Source organism: Miniopterus schreibersii, assembly GCF_964146895.1.
Source record: "Miniopterus schreibersii genome assembly, chromosome: 1".
NCBI classification, from domain to species: Eukaryota; Metazoa; Chordata; class Mammalia; order Chiroptera; family Miniopteridae; genus Miniopterus; species Miniopterus schreibersii.
In genome coordinates, this window is record NC_138101.1 from 152,977,848 (window position 1) to 152,995,367 (window position 17,520).

The window sequence follows — 17,520 nt, forward strand, 5'->3', positions numbered from 1 at the left end:
ATGGTGATTGCACCCACCTTGTTTCTGATAGTTAGCTACTACTACCTAGCCTCAGTTGTTTTGGTATCCTATTGCCATTGTTATTAGAGCCTAGTTCTGTAAGATCCCTGGCCTATAGAGGATAGCCACCACTGAGATCCTCAATGACGTCACTGAGAAACTTACCATTGCTTGTCATATTGGTAAATGGAGTGTCCTCCCATGGAACATTTTTGCCTGGTAAGTTTTATGGTTTTATGTAATATGTCCACTCTAGCACATCGACTTCTTTGAGAGTTATGATATCTTTCTCTATTATTTGCCATAGTATTTCTACTTAGTGCAGGCCGTCATGTTTTCCAAGCTTCTAAGAACCAGCATAGCTTGTGTGTTAACACTGTCTCCCACAGTCCTTGTCAGGTGTTAAATTCAATATCATAGGTGAGTGCTTCTGTAGCAATAAATTCTTCCCTAATTAAGTGTATATACCTCCCCATTGATCTAGCATCCACAGAATCCAGTCCATAAGTACTCTCTCAGTTCCTGTTGGTGCATATATGTTGATGGGGTCCTTTAGTTTCTTCAACATACAGCCTCTTTCCTCCCTTAACAGACCATACATTTACTCAGCTGGATTATGTTGTGACTTTGCCCTGGTTACTGTCCTGGAGGTCCATGGGGATGTTTGTGGTAGATCTTGATGGAGGAGGCACAGATTTTCTTGCAAGTCAGATACTTCAGTTTTGTCTTCAATTGAGGGTGGAGCACGAGCCACTAACAGGGAGAAGCAGGTTACTTTTGCTGTCTAGAAGATTCAAGGAATCTGAGGAGTTCTAAGTGAATTAACCCACATGTCCTCATCGCATGATTCATAGTCCCATTTTCTCCCTATTAAGACCTGACCTTGGCATAACCAACCCACCTAAATTGAAGAATCTTTTCTGGAGCTCTGCCACTCATATAATTAGCTCTTGGGTCTGGTGCTCAGCTTTTTCTGCATTTGCTGCAAAATGTGAGAATTTATTTATCTGATGACATGGATCTCCATTGTCTTTACACTTAGCCATAAATTGGTGATTGATCACTCTTAGCCTCTCATTGTTTTTGTTCACTCAATGAAGAGACCCCGGCAACAGCTATTCTATTCCTAAGTGCTACTCGCTTCCTCTCCTCAACCTAGCAAATAACATGAGACATTTTAGGCATGAATTCATTCCCTCCCACTGTTGTCCTACCCCAGTCCACCACTAGTGAATATTTTAACAGTTGGACTGCTGCAGTATACCACAGGCTATCAGTATCCCACATAGCAGCAGTGATTAGGTTCTCATTGCTAGTCCAACAAAGAGGATCCAGATAAAATATCTCAATTTAGAGTCATTCCTCAGTGCTCCCTTGATACCAACTTTCTTAAGTGATTTTCCCTGGGAATCAGACTATGAAACAGAGATATATGCACAGAACTTGTCTTGGATTGCGTAGAAGGGGAAGCTGAAAGGCAATGCATTTGCAACAGAAACCTCAGCCACTCTTATAGGAAACTCTGATGCTTGGATGGCCCTGTATTAAATCAGCAGTGTTAGGAATTTAAACACCTATCAATTAGTCATTGAATTTGGATTGCCCCAGAGGAGGGCAATAACCCTTCAGCCATGGGCCATTCTCAGAGTGACTCAACTCTGTGTCTTTGGCGATAAATACAACACTCTAGCAGTTGGAGAGATGAGTGACTTAGTCCTGAAGGGGGTATGTATCTGTGTGGCACACCACAGTTATGCCACACAATATCTTCTCATTGATTCTGAAGGTAGACTTGGATGGAAGTGTAAATATTATGGTTGAAATTACATTGGTCTTAATTAAGGGTATACAGAATGTGTATGCTCTCTGGGGTACCCCTTTTATGTCCCTCTTCCTTCTAAGACACAGAAGTATATTTAGAGGGTTTGTTCACTGATTACCTTTTTAAAATTATTTTAAAAATGTTTTTAAAAATTAGCAGATACTGTCAAAAAAAGCCTCTCTAATTTCCTGCAGCACTCATCTGGGTCTTATTTTCTAGCTGTGATCAATGCCTAAGGAAAGGATCTGGGCTGAGTTGGTGACTGAACACCAACAGGGCAGACAAGCACAGGTATAACCAGAGCCTGAACCTTAATGTGTGTGGGTTTTTTTTGAAGAGGGGAAGAGCTCACCTTCTTTTGTGAGAAGGGGCTTTGGAAAACTTGAACTTAGATACATAGATATTATATATTGTTACCTCTGTGGTTATTAGAGATATAAGAATTTTTGTATAGCCTTAATTTCTTCCTATTTTATTTCAGTTACAACAGCACCTAGACTTGCTACAGATCAAGTTACCAACTGCATTTGTTATAATTATTTATTCCCAGATGCTCTCTGAGGTTGGAGCTGGCCGATGCTAAGCATCTTTAGTTTTAAGTTGAAGAGACTCTACATGTATAGATTTTTGAAAAGAACTAATGTTGATATTTGAATTTTTTACAGGGGACATATATTACCTATCATTATATAGAATGGGCTCTATCTTTGCTGAAAAAGTTAAAATATGTCTTGCTAGTAGGCATTTTAAAGTAATTTCTTTATGGAATTTCTTTAAAAGCTCCCTGTGATACAGAAAAAGGATGAACGTGTACTCTGTTTAGTGGGACATTAATTTTAATTTTAGTTGTGTCACACCTATTTTGCTTGCCAGCTTTGAAGCGTGAGTCATTGACTCTCACCCAAGAGTTAGAATCGAGAGCAGTTCCATTGTATGAGGAGAACTGCACTGGATCTAATACTCAGAAGGGGAGCGGAGGGAGGGTACTAATGATGTGAGCATCTACATTTTGGTCTGTTGCCACACTGCACAAAATTTATTACAATTTTAAATTCTCACTTTTACTACAGAACAACTTTTCAGATTTATGAGTTATCGTAGGTTAGTCTTGATTTGAATTTAACATAAACGGAATCATGGGATATTTATTCTTTTGTGTCTGACTTTTTTTGCTCTACATAATGTTTTTGAGATTCATGTGTAATAGTGGTTCATTCTTTTTTATGCTGATTAATATATATATATATTTACTATACTGTATTTTGTATAGCCATTCTTTTCCTGATGGATATTTCCCCCCTTTTGGGATATTATTAATAAAGCATCCATAGAAATTCTTATACAAGTTTGTTTAAGAAAATATGCCTTGATTTTTATTGGGTAAATACTTAGGAATACAATTGCTGGGTCACAGTGTAAGTGTAGGTTTAACTTTATAAGAAACTGTAAAAAAGTTTCTAAATTGATTATATTCCTTTATATTGTCCTCTGTAATGTATAAAATTCTAGTTGTTCCACAACCTCTCCAGCATTTGGTTTAGCCAGTATTTTCACATTTTAGCTATTCTTGTCTGTATGAAATGGCATCTCATTTTGTTTCTTAATTTGCATTTTCCTAATAATTACATGAATGCTGTAAAACACATTTCATGTGCTATTGGTCAGTTAGAAGTTAGTCTAAGTTGTCAGCAATTACCCCTTGTGTTGCTTTTAAGGATTAGAGTTAATTTTTGGACAGGTAGAAACAATAAAACTGAGCAAAATGAGCTAGCAGCACCTAATCATCTATGAAGAATACTTTGTGAACACGTTTTTATTGAGATATTGAAGGTGCAGAACTCTTTAGATTTCATTAATTAGACGGGTGGACATCTAATCAATGTACCAATTTGTCAGCAATATTCATAATTTCTTATTATCGATTTATTTAGTGTAATGGACTCTGAAGCCAGTTAGATTGGGTTACAGTTCTCGCTGCATCATTTCCCAGCTGTGTGGCTTGGTGCTAGTTAAACCAATTCTTAGGATGGTTTGGAATGGTGGAAAATATTACTTTAGGAGACCAGTAAGTTATTGCAATATTAAAGGTCTACTGTAAGGAGACTGTAAATTATTATAGTAAGGGAACCAAATCATGGAGTCAGGAGACCCAGGCAACTACTTTAGCATCTGTGAGACTCACTGTCCATAACCATAGCTGGAGACGATGCGCTTGCAAGGTTACCATGAAGATCATATGACTTTATACATACAAAATACTTGGTAGATTCCAAAGTGCTTGTAGAAGTATCAGTACTAGATGTCACTGTTTACTTCTAAACCAAAGAGCAGCAATGGAAGCAAGTAAGAAATATTGATGGACTGTAGTTGAATGAAGAAATTCACAAAATATGTGATTAGCCTGAGTAAAGAAGGCATACATACATCATGTGGTTTTCATTCTTGGGGGAATGAGTCATTTTAAAAATCATTTATTAGCTTAGCTCTTAATCACTTTCTGGTTTGCTCATTTTTGTTGGAAAAATTAATATGTATTGTTATATTGTTTTTGCCTAAACATCTGGCAGAAAATGAACAGTTCACAAGAACATCCTTTCACATGTTATTGTGTTCTAGCAATTTTCATTGTCACAGTCATCCCTATGACCATAGGTTACATCATATACACAGTCTTTTTACTCCTTCATATGAAAAAACAGATATAACACAGGTATAAACCTGCATTTACCCAATTCAAAATTCTAGAAGATGCCTTTTAAAACTCGATCTTTAATGTCAATTTACCTCCCCATCCCCTGCCTTGTTTCAGCTTCTCTGCCACTTCCTCTTGTCAGTTCTGATGACTCCTCACTAGCTATTGGTTCTATCTCCAGCTACCCTGGTTTTCTCCTTTGTTGTTCATTAAGGATCCTGCTTATAAAGTCACATGGTCAATGTGCTGGCCAGTGCTTTCCCCAAGGGTGGTCTTGCTCCGAGGAGCCACCCCTGCACTTTGCTAGGTTTGCTTCCTCTCTGCTGGGACAGCTCTTCCTTTCCACCTGATGGGAAATTTCTGTCAGCTGCTTTCCAAGTCATCAGGAATTTGCTGTTGAACAGATATTTGGAGAACCATGTTGATGTATTTCTTTGATTTATTTTTGGAAAAATTTTAAACCATTAATTATTTAGTATAGGGTATTTACTGCTGACGTGCCGCTGTAGTGAGAAGTAGAGACTTTCTTGCTCTGTTCTGGGGATGGGGGATTAATTATCATCCTAGCAGAGTCTAGGATTCTTAACACAAACTCCATGCAATAAATTAAGAGTGAGGTTACCCTCTGGGCCTGGGATAGGGATTAAGCAGCCACATAATAGTAACTAAAATGTCAGAAACTTGGTAGATATGCATAGGGTTCCTAAGTCAAAGGTGAGAATCTAGATCAGAATCATAGCCTGTAAGGTAAACATCATGCTAAAGTAGAGAGGGCGGGACTAGGGGAGGTGACCTAGCAGGACTGTATCAGGTCATGTCTCTTGTAAATTAACACCTAAATTCCTAGTTTACCTACTTTCCTGCATTTGATAAGAAACATAAAATTGTTTATTGATTTGAAAATGCTTTAATTTAATTCTGGTGATGGTTTAACAATAAATTGCTGACTGTTTAAAGGTTTATCATCTCTCTTAGTCCACAGAGTTCCTAGGTTCATAGTCATATTAAGTTGCTCTCTAACAAAATGGACTTCCTAAAAACCTGCAAAAAGTATTTTATTCCCCATTCAACCCTAATATTAGTTTCAGGGTTTATACACTTGAAGTCAAAATCTGGGGCTTGGAATCAAGGCTGTGTTTCTTATTTGTTAACTGCATGATCTAAATCAAGTTTCCTAAAAACTCAAAACCTTAGCTTCTTCACCTGAAAAATAATAATACTCATTTCACACAATTATTGGAGTGAAATGAAATGAGGCAAATTTTAGAAAATTATATACACAGTGCTTGACACATAGTAAGTGATAAATATTATTACTAAGATTTCCTAGAACAAAGTAGTCTAGTATTTTAATCTCTCTCAAATATTTCTTTCCCAAAGCCTTAAATCTCACCTAAGATATATGTAGATATTCTAGAGATATGCATGAAAGGAAAGGAGGCAGAAGGAACAGCATGAAAAAAGGCACATTTGTGGGGCAACAATATGGTAATAGGGAACTGTTACTACCTCAATGTGTCTGGGGCAGATGTGCTCCTGGGAGTGATAGGAAATGAGTCTGCTAAGGCAGGCAGTGTTTTAAGTAGGAAGAATTATATCTTTTAAGAATATATTAATTTTTTTTATACCTGAAATCTATATAATTTTATTTACTTTTATTTTTAAAATATATATATTTTAAATTTATTGATTTTTAAAGAGACAGAGCAAGAGAGAGAAAGGAGATTGATTTGTTGCTCCATGTATCTATGCATTCATTGGTTGCTTTGATGCAACCTTGGCTGCATATTGGGTTGATGTTCTAACCAACTAAGCTATTTGGCTAGGGCTAAATTCAATAAAAAAGAAGAAAATAAATATATTAATTTTAGAGAGGAGGATTTGAGTGAAAGGCCATATTAGAGATAGGAAGACCATGTAAGATGCAATTGTAATAGTCCAGATGAGAAGCTGTGGAGTTCAGAACTAAGTTATTACAGTGGGATGAGGTAACATACATTGGATGTGAATATGGGATGGATCGTGTGAATCTAGAATAAAGTCAATCTAGAATATACTCAGGAATGGGTCCTGGGTAAAAGTCTTGGGTAAGTGGATAATTATTATGATATTAATTGAGATTAATAATTAAGGAAAATGACTAAGTTTTGGGTGGAGTTTAATTTTAGGCAACCAGGTGAAGATATTTAGTAAGTTACTATGGGCCAATTCTTTTAACTTTTTAAAATGAGTTTGGAGATCAGTATACATCTGTGAAACCATCACTGTAGTCTATGCCATTAAACATACATTATCTCCAAAAGTTTCCTCCTGTCTTTCCTTCTTCCTTTATTATTATTTTGTGATATGAACACTTAATATAAACCTGCCCTCTTAGCAAAAACTTTAAGTATACAACACAGTCTTATTATTAACTATAGGCTCTGTGCTGTACAGTAGAGCTCTAGGATTTATGCATCTTGCATAACTGAAACTTTGTACCCTTTGGGCCAATTCTTCAGTAAACATTTCTTGAGTGCTTATTATGTGTGCTGGGTTCAAGATGCTTAAAATTGGACAAGTCATAGTTTTTACCCTTAAGAAGACATAGTCCAGTAGATGGAGACAGAAATGAGGTTATACTACAGAATTCTAACTGCCTATGAACTAGGTTGTGGGCGAGTGTAGCAAAGAGAGAAAAGCTCTGTTTGGGTGGTTGGTTAAGTCTTCACAGGACAAATGATTCTGGAGTTAAAACACAATTTTTACAGACAGGGAGGGCTGGCATGAATGATATTCTAGGTAGAGAGAACAGAAAAGCTACTGAGGTGTGAAAGAGCATGGAGCCCTTAGTGAATATCAAGTCAGTGTATGTGATTGGAATACAGAGCCAGAGAATCAGTATGTGCACCAGTGGATGCATCCCCTTGGGTTCGTGTTTTTTGAGGCAGGATTTCAATTCGGGTTGAATTTTCCGGCTCAAAGTTTTTTTCAACAATTATTTCATAAAACAATAGTTCTGAACTAGTAATTTAAGTCAGAAAGTCTAGACATAATTTCACGAAATTATCAGAAGCATTGACAAAATTGCTGCTTTCATTTAAACAAAAGGTAGGAATTTGTTTTTAGGTTTGGGAGACTAGGATCTTGGATTGAGTGATTAGTAAATAGAACAGTTTCTTCTACCAAAGTTTGGTTTTAAAGTAATTTATTTACCCGACTGCTACTTAGCTTTCCTAAGTCTTTTCTCCACAAGGAGAGGTCATATAGGGGTACAATAAATATTATTTTAACCCTAATTCAGGAGTCAGTTCCTAGACATTTTTATCAGTAGAAACAAGCCCAAGCTTGTAATTGTGAATGAACAGCAAATTGTTTCAGACAGGAGGAACTGGCCTCTGACAACCTATGAAACCCAGAAGATGGGGACTTCTTTAGCATCAGCCTCTTTCTCTCCTCTGTCTCTTTGCTTCCCTTTCTCATCTCCTGAAGCCTGGCTCCTGGCCAGAGCATGTGTCCCCGAGTCCCTGCAGAGCCTGAGTGAAGTGAGATGGCAGATTTCCAAGTGAAGGGAGCTGGTCAAGAGTCAGTCGGCTCCTAAAACAATATGCAGTTCATGACGTATCTTTAAAGAAGGAAATAGATTATTTAGCTACCCAAATATATGCAGTCCAATGTCAGCAAAGGCTTTTGGCTGTTACCATTATTCTGTGATATATTTCAACAATAAAATAGTAAGTTAAATTTAACAAGATTTTATTCGAATAAAATCACATACAAGTTGCACCCTGCTGGTGAACCAGCAAAATTAATATAAACTTCCTCCTCCTATTCTTTTCTCTCTTCTTCATCTTCTATCATAAGATGAATTATGGTCAACCAATTCTTGACTCTCTGTAGGAACATTTTATTTGTGGCACAGACTCTTCCTGTGGTCTGATACCCAAGTCTATTCATGGTGCTAACCCTGGGGGTGAGTTTCCTGCCATCTGCCACAGGGCTGCACTGGTTGATTAGGATGGTGGCTCTGCTCTCTCGAGTCACATCCTCTCAAAACTTGGATGTATTATCTGCATTTTTTCAAATATATTTTCCTAATTGGATTTATTGTTTTTACAGTACCTAATTTGATATAACCTTTTATTTCTTTTTCAACCCATTCCATCGACAAATTTGGTGGCTATAAAAGATGTATTTTCTCTTGATATTTACTTTGTCATATGAAATATGTCTTACTTGGATTACTTTAATCATTATTTAAGAAATTCCCAATCATTGAATACCTAGAAAAGTGGAAGATTACTTGAATAAGAAAAGGTCTTACATACATGGATAATGTTAGTTTGATAAACTTTAAATGTCTGGGGGGAGGGGGGAATACATTTAAATTTAAATGCTTATGTATTTTTAAGTAAATGCAATTTAGGAAATAGAATAATGGGGTAATGATAATATCATGCAGTTAATAGAGGTTTTAAAATCTGTCATTTTACACAACCTTTTCTAAGTAATCATTATTATCTTTTATTACCATTTCAATTGTGTCCACCCATAGATAATTCAGAAAAAAATATAATTTAAACATAGTTATTGGTACTGATTTGCTTTATAGTTGTTTTAAAGGTAACTGTATGTTGAAATTCATATATTCTCCTGCCCCTATGCAATTTTTCACACATTGTATATCTTTGAATACTTTTGGAAAATGTTAGACATGGGATAAGTCTAGAATTAAATTCTGATATCCATTTTAACATTGCTTTCTTTTAGACACTGCATGAAGTCATGTGGAAATGAGAGCAACTCATGGAACCCCTCCTCCAAGAGAGAATGCCTTTCATAAATGGAGCTTTGCTTCCAGTTTTCACAGGACACTGACATTGTGGCAGAGCCACGGCTGCCCTTCCCACTACATTCAATGATTCAGAGAACATCTGAACAGTAATGCTTGCCTTGGATTTACAGATTTCTATCCCGATACCTTGTTTACGTTTTCGGAGCAGAGAAGCTTGCACTAATTGCTCTCCATGGTGGCTAATCTTTTCAAGAGCCTGATTTTACCTTACATACATAAGCTTTGCAAAGGAATGTTTACAAAGAAATTGGGAAACACCACCAAAAAAAAAGAGAACAGTCAGCAGAAAAAGGATCACGACTTTCCTACTGCTGGCCAGACCAAACCCCCCAAACTTTCTAATACCTTCAAAAGCACTGTCAAGAAGATCACAAAGTGTTCATCTACTCACAACTTATCCACTGAAGAAGACGAAGCTAACAGAGAGTTTTCCCTCTCACCAACGTTCAGTTACCGAGCGGCTATTGCCAATGGCCTACGAAAAAATATTATCGTAACCAGCAGTGATAATGAGGACCTGCTCCAGGAGCTCTCTTCCATTGAGAGTTCCTACTCAGAGTCGCTCAGTGAACTAAGGAGCAGTGCGGAGAACCAGGCCCAGCCGACGCTCACCATGCCCGTCAAACGCAACAGAAAGAGTTCCAGCAGCCTGGCTCCATCGGAGGGCAGCTCCGACGGGGAACGCACTCTGCATGGCTTAAAACTGGGAGCTTTACGTAAACTGAGGAAATGGAAAAAGAGTCAAGACTGTGTCTCCTCAGATTCAGAGTTGAGCACGATGAAGAAAACCTGGGGCATAAGAAGCAAATCTTTGGACAGAACTGCCCGAAACCCAAAGACGGGCACCTTGGAGCCAGGATTCAGTTCCTCTGGCTGCATTAGCCAAACGCATGATGTTATGGAAATGATCTTCAAGGAACTTCAGGGGATAAGTCAGATCGAGACAGAACTTTCTGAGCTCCGAGGGCACGTCAATGCTCTCAAGCATTCCATCGATGAGATCTCCAGCAGTGTGGAGGTTGTACAGAGTGAAATCGAACAGCTGCGTACAGGGTTTGTCCAGTCTCGGAGGGAAACCAGAGACATCCATGATTACATTAAGCACTTAGGCCATATGGGCAGCAAGGCAAGCCTCAGATTCTTAAATGTGCCTGAAGAAAGATTTGAGTACGTCGAAATTGTGGTGTACCAGATTCTAATAGATAAAATGGGGTTTTCAGATGCACCAAATGCTATTAAAATTGAATTTGCTCAGAGAATAGGGCACCAAAGGGACTGCCCAAATGCAAAGCCTCGACCCATACTGGTGTACTTTGAGACCCCTAAGCAAAGAGATTCCGTCTTAAAAAAATCATATAAACTCAAAGGAACAGGTATCGGAATCTCAACAGATATTCTTACTCATGACATCAGAGAAAGAAAAGAGAAAGGGATACCATCCTCCCAGACATATGAGAGCATGGATATAAAGCTGTCTACTCCAGAGCCTCAAATCAAGAAGAATAATTGGCAGTTACCAGATGACAGTGATGGAGAGCTGGAGTCTGACCTCAATAGAAACAGTTATGCTGTGCTTTCCAAGTCAGAGTTTCCAACAAAGGGAAGTATTTCCAAGTCAGGTTCAAAATCACACAATGCTAGAGCCAAAAATAAAACTGCTAGTAGCAGCAGAATTTCAAATAAATCAGATTATGATAAAATTTCCTCACAATTGCCGGAATCAAGTACCTTGGAGAAACAAACCACAGCCCATTATGGAGATGCAACACCCCTCTGGCATTCACAGAGTGATTTTTTTACTGCAAAACTTAGTCGTTCCGAATCAGATTTTTCCAAACTGTGTCAATCTTACTCAGAGGATTTTTCAGAAAATCAGTTTTTCACTAGAACTAATGGAAGCTCCCTCCTGTCATCTTCAGACCGAGAACTTTGGCAAAGGAAGCAGGAGGGCCCGCCTACCTTGTATGACAGTCCTCAGGGTTTACTTTTGGACGGGGCTGTTCAAGGTGTCCAAGGGAACACAGAAACTGTGGATAGTGGAATGAGTAATAGCATGGTATGTGCATCTGGAGACCAAAGTCATTACAGTGATTCTCAGCTCTCTTTACATGATGATCTTTCTTCATGGAAGGAATGGAATCAAGTAGATCAAGGAGCTGATTTAGGTTTGGATTCATCCACTCAGGAAGCTTTTGACTATGACACAAACAGTCTATCTGATCAACAGCTAGATGTTTACAATAAAGACCAAGAAGACTTGGGTAAGTGCCACAGTGACATTCAGGATGACTCTGAGAGCTGTGATTTAACCCAAGACGACAACTCATCTCCATGCCCTGGATTGGATAATGAACCACAAGGCCAATGGGTTGGCCAATATGGTTCTTATCAGGAAGCTAATTCTAACGAGTTGTACCAGAATCAAAACCAGTTGTCCATCATGTATCAAAGTCAAAGTGAGTTGCAAAGTGATGATTCGGAGGATGCCCCACCCAAATCTTGGCATAGTCGATTAAGCATCGACCTTTCTGATAAGTCTTTCAGCTTCCCAAAATTTGGATCTACGCTACAGCGGGCTAAATCAGCCTTGGAAGTGGTATGGAACAAAAGCACACAGAGTCTCAGTGGATATGAGGACAGTGGCTCCTCCTTAATGGGGAGATTTCGGACATTATCCCAATCAACTGCAAATGAGTCAAGTACCACCCTGGACTCTGATGTTTACACAGAGCCTTATTACTATAAGGCAGAAGATGAGGACGACTATAGTGAACCAGTGGCAGATAATGAAACTGATTATGTTGAAGTGATGGAACAAGTTCTTGCTAAGTTAGAGAACAGGACTAGTATTACTGAAACAGATGAGACAATGCAGGAGTATGATCACCCTTCTTATGAAACACCTTATGAAACCCCACAAGATGAGGGTTATGATGTGCAGGCAGATGATGTGGTTAGTGAAGGAGGATTGGAACCCTTAGATGAAACATTACCTGAAATGGAAATAAAAGAAGATGAAAACCAAAACATCCCTGAACAGCCTGTGGAAATCACAAAGCCAAAGAGAATCCGTCCCTCTTTCAAAGAAGCAGCTTTAAAAGCCTATAAGAAGCAAATGGCAGAATTGGAAGAGAAGATCCTGGCTGGAGGTACTCATGTTTAAATGATACATTATGAGCTAATTGTGTTTTAACATTGGGTGGTGCTTCTTTAGAGCATGTTCTGGGTTTATTTGTGGGAGAGATAATTTATGCATAAGGAATTTGCATGTTTATTCTGAGAAGGATTTTATTTTACTCAGACAGCTCTCCCAACAAATTGGGATTGGTGGATTTAAAATCAACGTGTTTTTAAAAAGGTCATAATGAACCTACACTCTGTGGATCAAAATTTCTCTGCCAGGATTATACATAAACCCCATTTCATATTAACCAGCTTTGTGGCATCAGTTATCAAGGAAAGGATGATTGAAATCAAAGAGCAGCCTGGGATCTATTCCTTGGTGCTATTAGGTTTACAGTGTTGGGGGGAAAGATATAGAAAATCTTAAAGAATTAGGAAAGAGGAACTCTCAGATTTACCATTCCTAGTCCCATGAAATCTATACTTTGGGCCCTGCCAGTAAGAAGAGCTGGCTCTGCACAGCCAACCTTAACCAGTCCCATGGAGGACCATAGCCTCCCTTACTATCGACTGATGCAGCTGGCGGAGTGCAGTAGAGCGCAAACCCTAGGCCATGCCTGAGGAGTCCAATTCACTGCACTACTCAGGAAGGTGGAAGAGTTGAGAAGTTTCCCCCTAAAGGGTAGAGTAGAAGTCTCTTCCCTATTATGGAAATGAAAGGAGCACCTTACCTAAAATTTTACTTGATTTTTGGGGGGGAACAATTTCAGATCATGCTCTTTTGAAACATAGCTGCATATAAATAAAAAAATATGTTGACTTTTCATTGTCAACCAAAGTTCATCTGCACTTACCTTAATCCCTTATCATTTATTTTATTTGCATGCTTATAATTTTATATCTTTGGGATAGTTTGATATAATCTCAATTTTAATAAATTATATATTAATGTTTCCTTGATTATGACAGTCATCTTTAATTAAAATATTTATGTAATATTCCATAAAGGTAAATATATTTATGTAACCAAGTGTTACTTGCTATTATGAAATAATATAATAATTTCTGCAGCTAGTAACTGATTATTGTTTCCTTGTCTTGACCAAAGTTGTGATTGGACACTCCTCAAAACTGGCCATTTTCTGATCGATAGGGGTGGGTTATTGAATAATCAGATACCTTTATTATTAAACTGATGTAGGTGCTAAGACAATTGAGATAACAGAGTTCTGTTCTAAAAATCTGTCTATATAAAACTGCATATTCTATGTAATTTATTTAAAGAACAATATGAGTGAAGGAGATATTGTGTGCATAGGCTGAGATTTTATTTTTTGAGGGTAGAATTCACAACTATATTTAAAATTGATTTTAAAATGCAAAGTAGTCAAATTTTTATGTAAAAGTTCATATTAGAATAATGTCTATTATATTTCAGATTGACTTTTAATAGGTATCTTATTACTAAAAGTTAATTGATAGTTTCTTGGGGTACAGACCAGCAGTTTGACATTGTATTTTATCTACTGTGGATTCAGGGAGGTCTACTCAGAGGCATATTAAGACTAAGCAGTGTGTGTGTGTGTGTGTGTGTGTGTGTGTGTGTGTGTGTGTGTTTGTGTGTGTGTGAGTGTGTCTACTGTGATGTAATCTATACATGTGTTAACGCCAGTTGGTCAAGGTATCTGAAATGTTAGGCAGTACTATAAACACAACAAGACTGTATGATTCAGGAAAAAATGGATCTTCATCAACTTTTTAAAAATTCCTAATTAGCAAACCTCTGCAAAGTAGAGTGTTGCTGGTAATGACCCTTCAACTAGCTAACAACCCTAGTCATCCACTGGCACTTATGCTTAGAAAAACACATACACTGGTTGTCCACATACCAGCAGCTTAAAAACTCTAAAATAGATAAAACAATCTTGTGCCACTTACTTGACATACTAAACCTGGCTACAGAAAACTCAGACCCCTCCATTGTCTTGGAACTTAGCTTGTTATCTCGTGAGCCAGCTTTGAATGGAATCTGTTGGATATCATCTATCCTAGAGGAAATCAGACACACATCTTTACGATGCTCTCCAGTTGCTTGAAAGGCACCAGATTGACTACCCAGGAGGCAGCAGTAGCCTAGATTTTAAAGGCCATCTCCTCTCCCTTGGCAGCAGTCAGGCAGTTGTCCCCCTCCTGTGCCACCAATATGCCTCAGGAGGAAGGGCAGCCAAAAAAGGGCATTTTTCAGTCCCCTTCCTTGCTCATAGCATCCCAAGGAGGTGCCAATTGTTATGATAGATTTTGTGCCCATTGCCATCTGCTTACTGGGCTTTGGGTAAATGCCAACATATTTCTCTCTCCATGACTATCCAGTCACCATTTGGTAGCAGTGCTGTCTTTTCTCCAACACTAACCTGGCAGAATTGGATCACAGAGCTCTTGCTGTAAACAGTGTGGGGTGCTGTCATAGCTTTGTGGAATTCTAAGCTCAGGTTTGAATTATTTATTTCAGCTTTTATCTTCAGGGTCCTGGTATTTTTATCATGCCGTACATGAGGAATTTTAAAGACCTCAGTGTTTATATGCAGAGACATTTGGCACTGGGTTTCTGATCAACTTTACCTTGAACAGCTTGCCTGTGGGGAAAGAGACTTAGAGCGTGTGTAGCCAGAAACTCTGTGAGGTCATTTTCTTCCCTATGGCCAGACCCTGCTGAGCGGCACCTTTTGTGTAGCTGCCTTGACCCCCACACCGTGGTGGTTACTGTTTGACCCCCTCCAACAGCCCTGTACCATTTAACAACTGGAATTAACTGTGGCCTATTCTGAATTCCCACATACTTGCCTCTGACAGCATGGTTTTCAACCTTTCGTAATGACATCGTGTGCACATTTCTTATTTTCTCTACTCAGCTCTAATACAGAAGAAAGAGGTCTTGTTTCTTTCATCCTTCCATATGCCCTGTGCCTAGACCATGCATTATCCAGAGAGGGCGCAACCCAGGCCAGCAGGGTGCTAACTAAAAGGCACGCGATTCGAAGTCAAAGGCGAATCCAAACTGCGGCCTTAATTGTTAAAACTATGATTTATTTCTTGATAGGGCAGAAGTATGTTTAGAGATTAAAGCTTATCATTGATTACGACTGTATAGCAGGCATTTTTCCAAGCAGTTTATCTGTTTTATTCTTTCACTTCTTACAACACCACTATGAATTTGATTCCATTATTATCTCATTTTATAGGTGAGTAAACTGAGATGCTGAAAACTTATGTAACTTAATGGCACAGCTAGTCAGTGGGGGATCTGGAGTTAAATGGATGGTCATTTGGGTTATTTCGAGCAGCCATATGCTTACTTCTCTCAAGTGTTGTTTTATTCTTGCTCTAAGGTGGGGAAACATGATAAAAGGTGGAGGGTACCGTTAACCATGAGGGTTACCCCAACAAAAGGATTTTCATGAGAAATTAGTAATAATGTAAAAAACACTGAGGTTTTGATATGAAATAGTTAAATCTCAGTTTTTCTACTTCAAACCCTTGGTTCATCTTAGAAAGTATGACTTTAGAGGCTAATTAAAACTGTATGATTAGCTGCTTGAAGGATGATGTATTCGAAGTAAGTTTTTCTAGCAGAAGAAGAAAAACCTTGTTTTATCTTCAAATGTCATTTCCAGGCTTCTGTAGATTCTGAAAAAGGCTGAGACTTTGGCAATTAGTATAACTACTAATATTTTTATCGTGGTGTACATTTCATTTTCTGAATAGTTGTAGAACTTGTGGAAATATTTTGGTTCCTAATAAGGATATGAACTTCAACGCAAAAATTTTTCCTGAGGTTGATATTTAGATAAGTGCTTCCCAATCTGGGCAGTTGCTAGAATCATCTAAGGATCTCTAGGTAGTACAGTAATTTCTGTTCCCATAGTGGTGGTGTAAAATACAAATTGTTAGGATCCCGTCACTGAACATTTTGATTTTGTAATGGTCATGTAATGGAGCCCATTACATGAACATTATGTACCCAAAATTATATATACCTAATGAATTACAAGTACCCCTATAAGTAAAGCAACCACCACCACCACACACATACAAATAAATGCATAATACAAAATGCTAAACATTTCCAGTAAAAAGTAAGACAGCTGCTCCCATTCTTCAAAGATAGTTTGTTCCAGACTCTCTATATGCATTAAGTACCTATACATTCCTTGTTTTCCCTTTTAACATAAGTGATATTAACCTGTCATATCTTCATGCTGTTTTGCAATATTTTTTTCATGTTTTATATACATATATATATTTATATATATATAAATTTTTAAAATATATTTTTATTGATTTTAGAGAGAAGAAGGAAGAGGGAGAGGGAGAGAAACATGGATGTGAGAGAGAAGCATTAATTGATTGTCTCCTGTATGCACCCACTACCTGGGCATATGCCCTTAGCAGGAATTGAACCTGTGACCTTTCGGTGCATAGAAGGATACTCAGCCAACTAAGCCACACCAGCTAGGGCTCGTGTAACATATATATTTAAAAGATCTCATTTTATTACTTACTACATTTTTTAATGACACAGATATTTCTACTATATAGTTATTGCATTATTTATTAGCTTAGTCCCCATCATTGAACAGTTAACTTTCTTACAAACTCACAAACAATGCAACCTCATTATCTGTCTTTACGAAAATGAGATAGCATGTATGTAAGATAAATTCTTAGATGTAGAATTACTGGAGTCAGTGGATTTAATTCTGTTTAGGAGAGTTAGGAGCTCATGAATTCCAGGTCAATTCCAGGTACTTTATTTCATAGCACCTTCCATAGTTATAAATTTACATTTAGGTATATGATTATATTATAGATCTCTGCTACTAGACTACATAGCAAAATCAACGAGCCTGCGCCAGTGTCTGTTATAGAGTAAACCTTTGTTAAATTGTTGTTGAATAGATAAATAAATGCTAGCTTTCTCTCTAAAGCTGCTGGACTATCTAGTTCCAAATAAGACAGACAGCATTAGAATCCAAATAAACTTTAGTTTTA

The 17,520-nt window shown here is 37.8% G+C and overlaps 1 protein-coding gene across 1 annotated transcript in view; it reads left to right on the plus strand.

Annotated features, from left to right (window-relative positions):
• Positions 1-17,520, plus strand: part of UNC13C (unc-13 homolog C) — a 462,926-nt gene that overhangs the window by 16,574 nt on the left and 428,832 nt on the right. The window contains exon 2 of the mRNA XM_081120504.1: positions 9,264-12,497. Coding sequence (XP_080976630.1) covers positions 9,521-12,497 — 2,977 coding nt within the window. The 5' untranslated portion in view covers positions 9,264-9,520. The remainder of the gene's footprint in view (positions 1-9,263; positions 12,498-17,520) is intronic.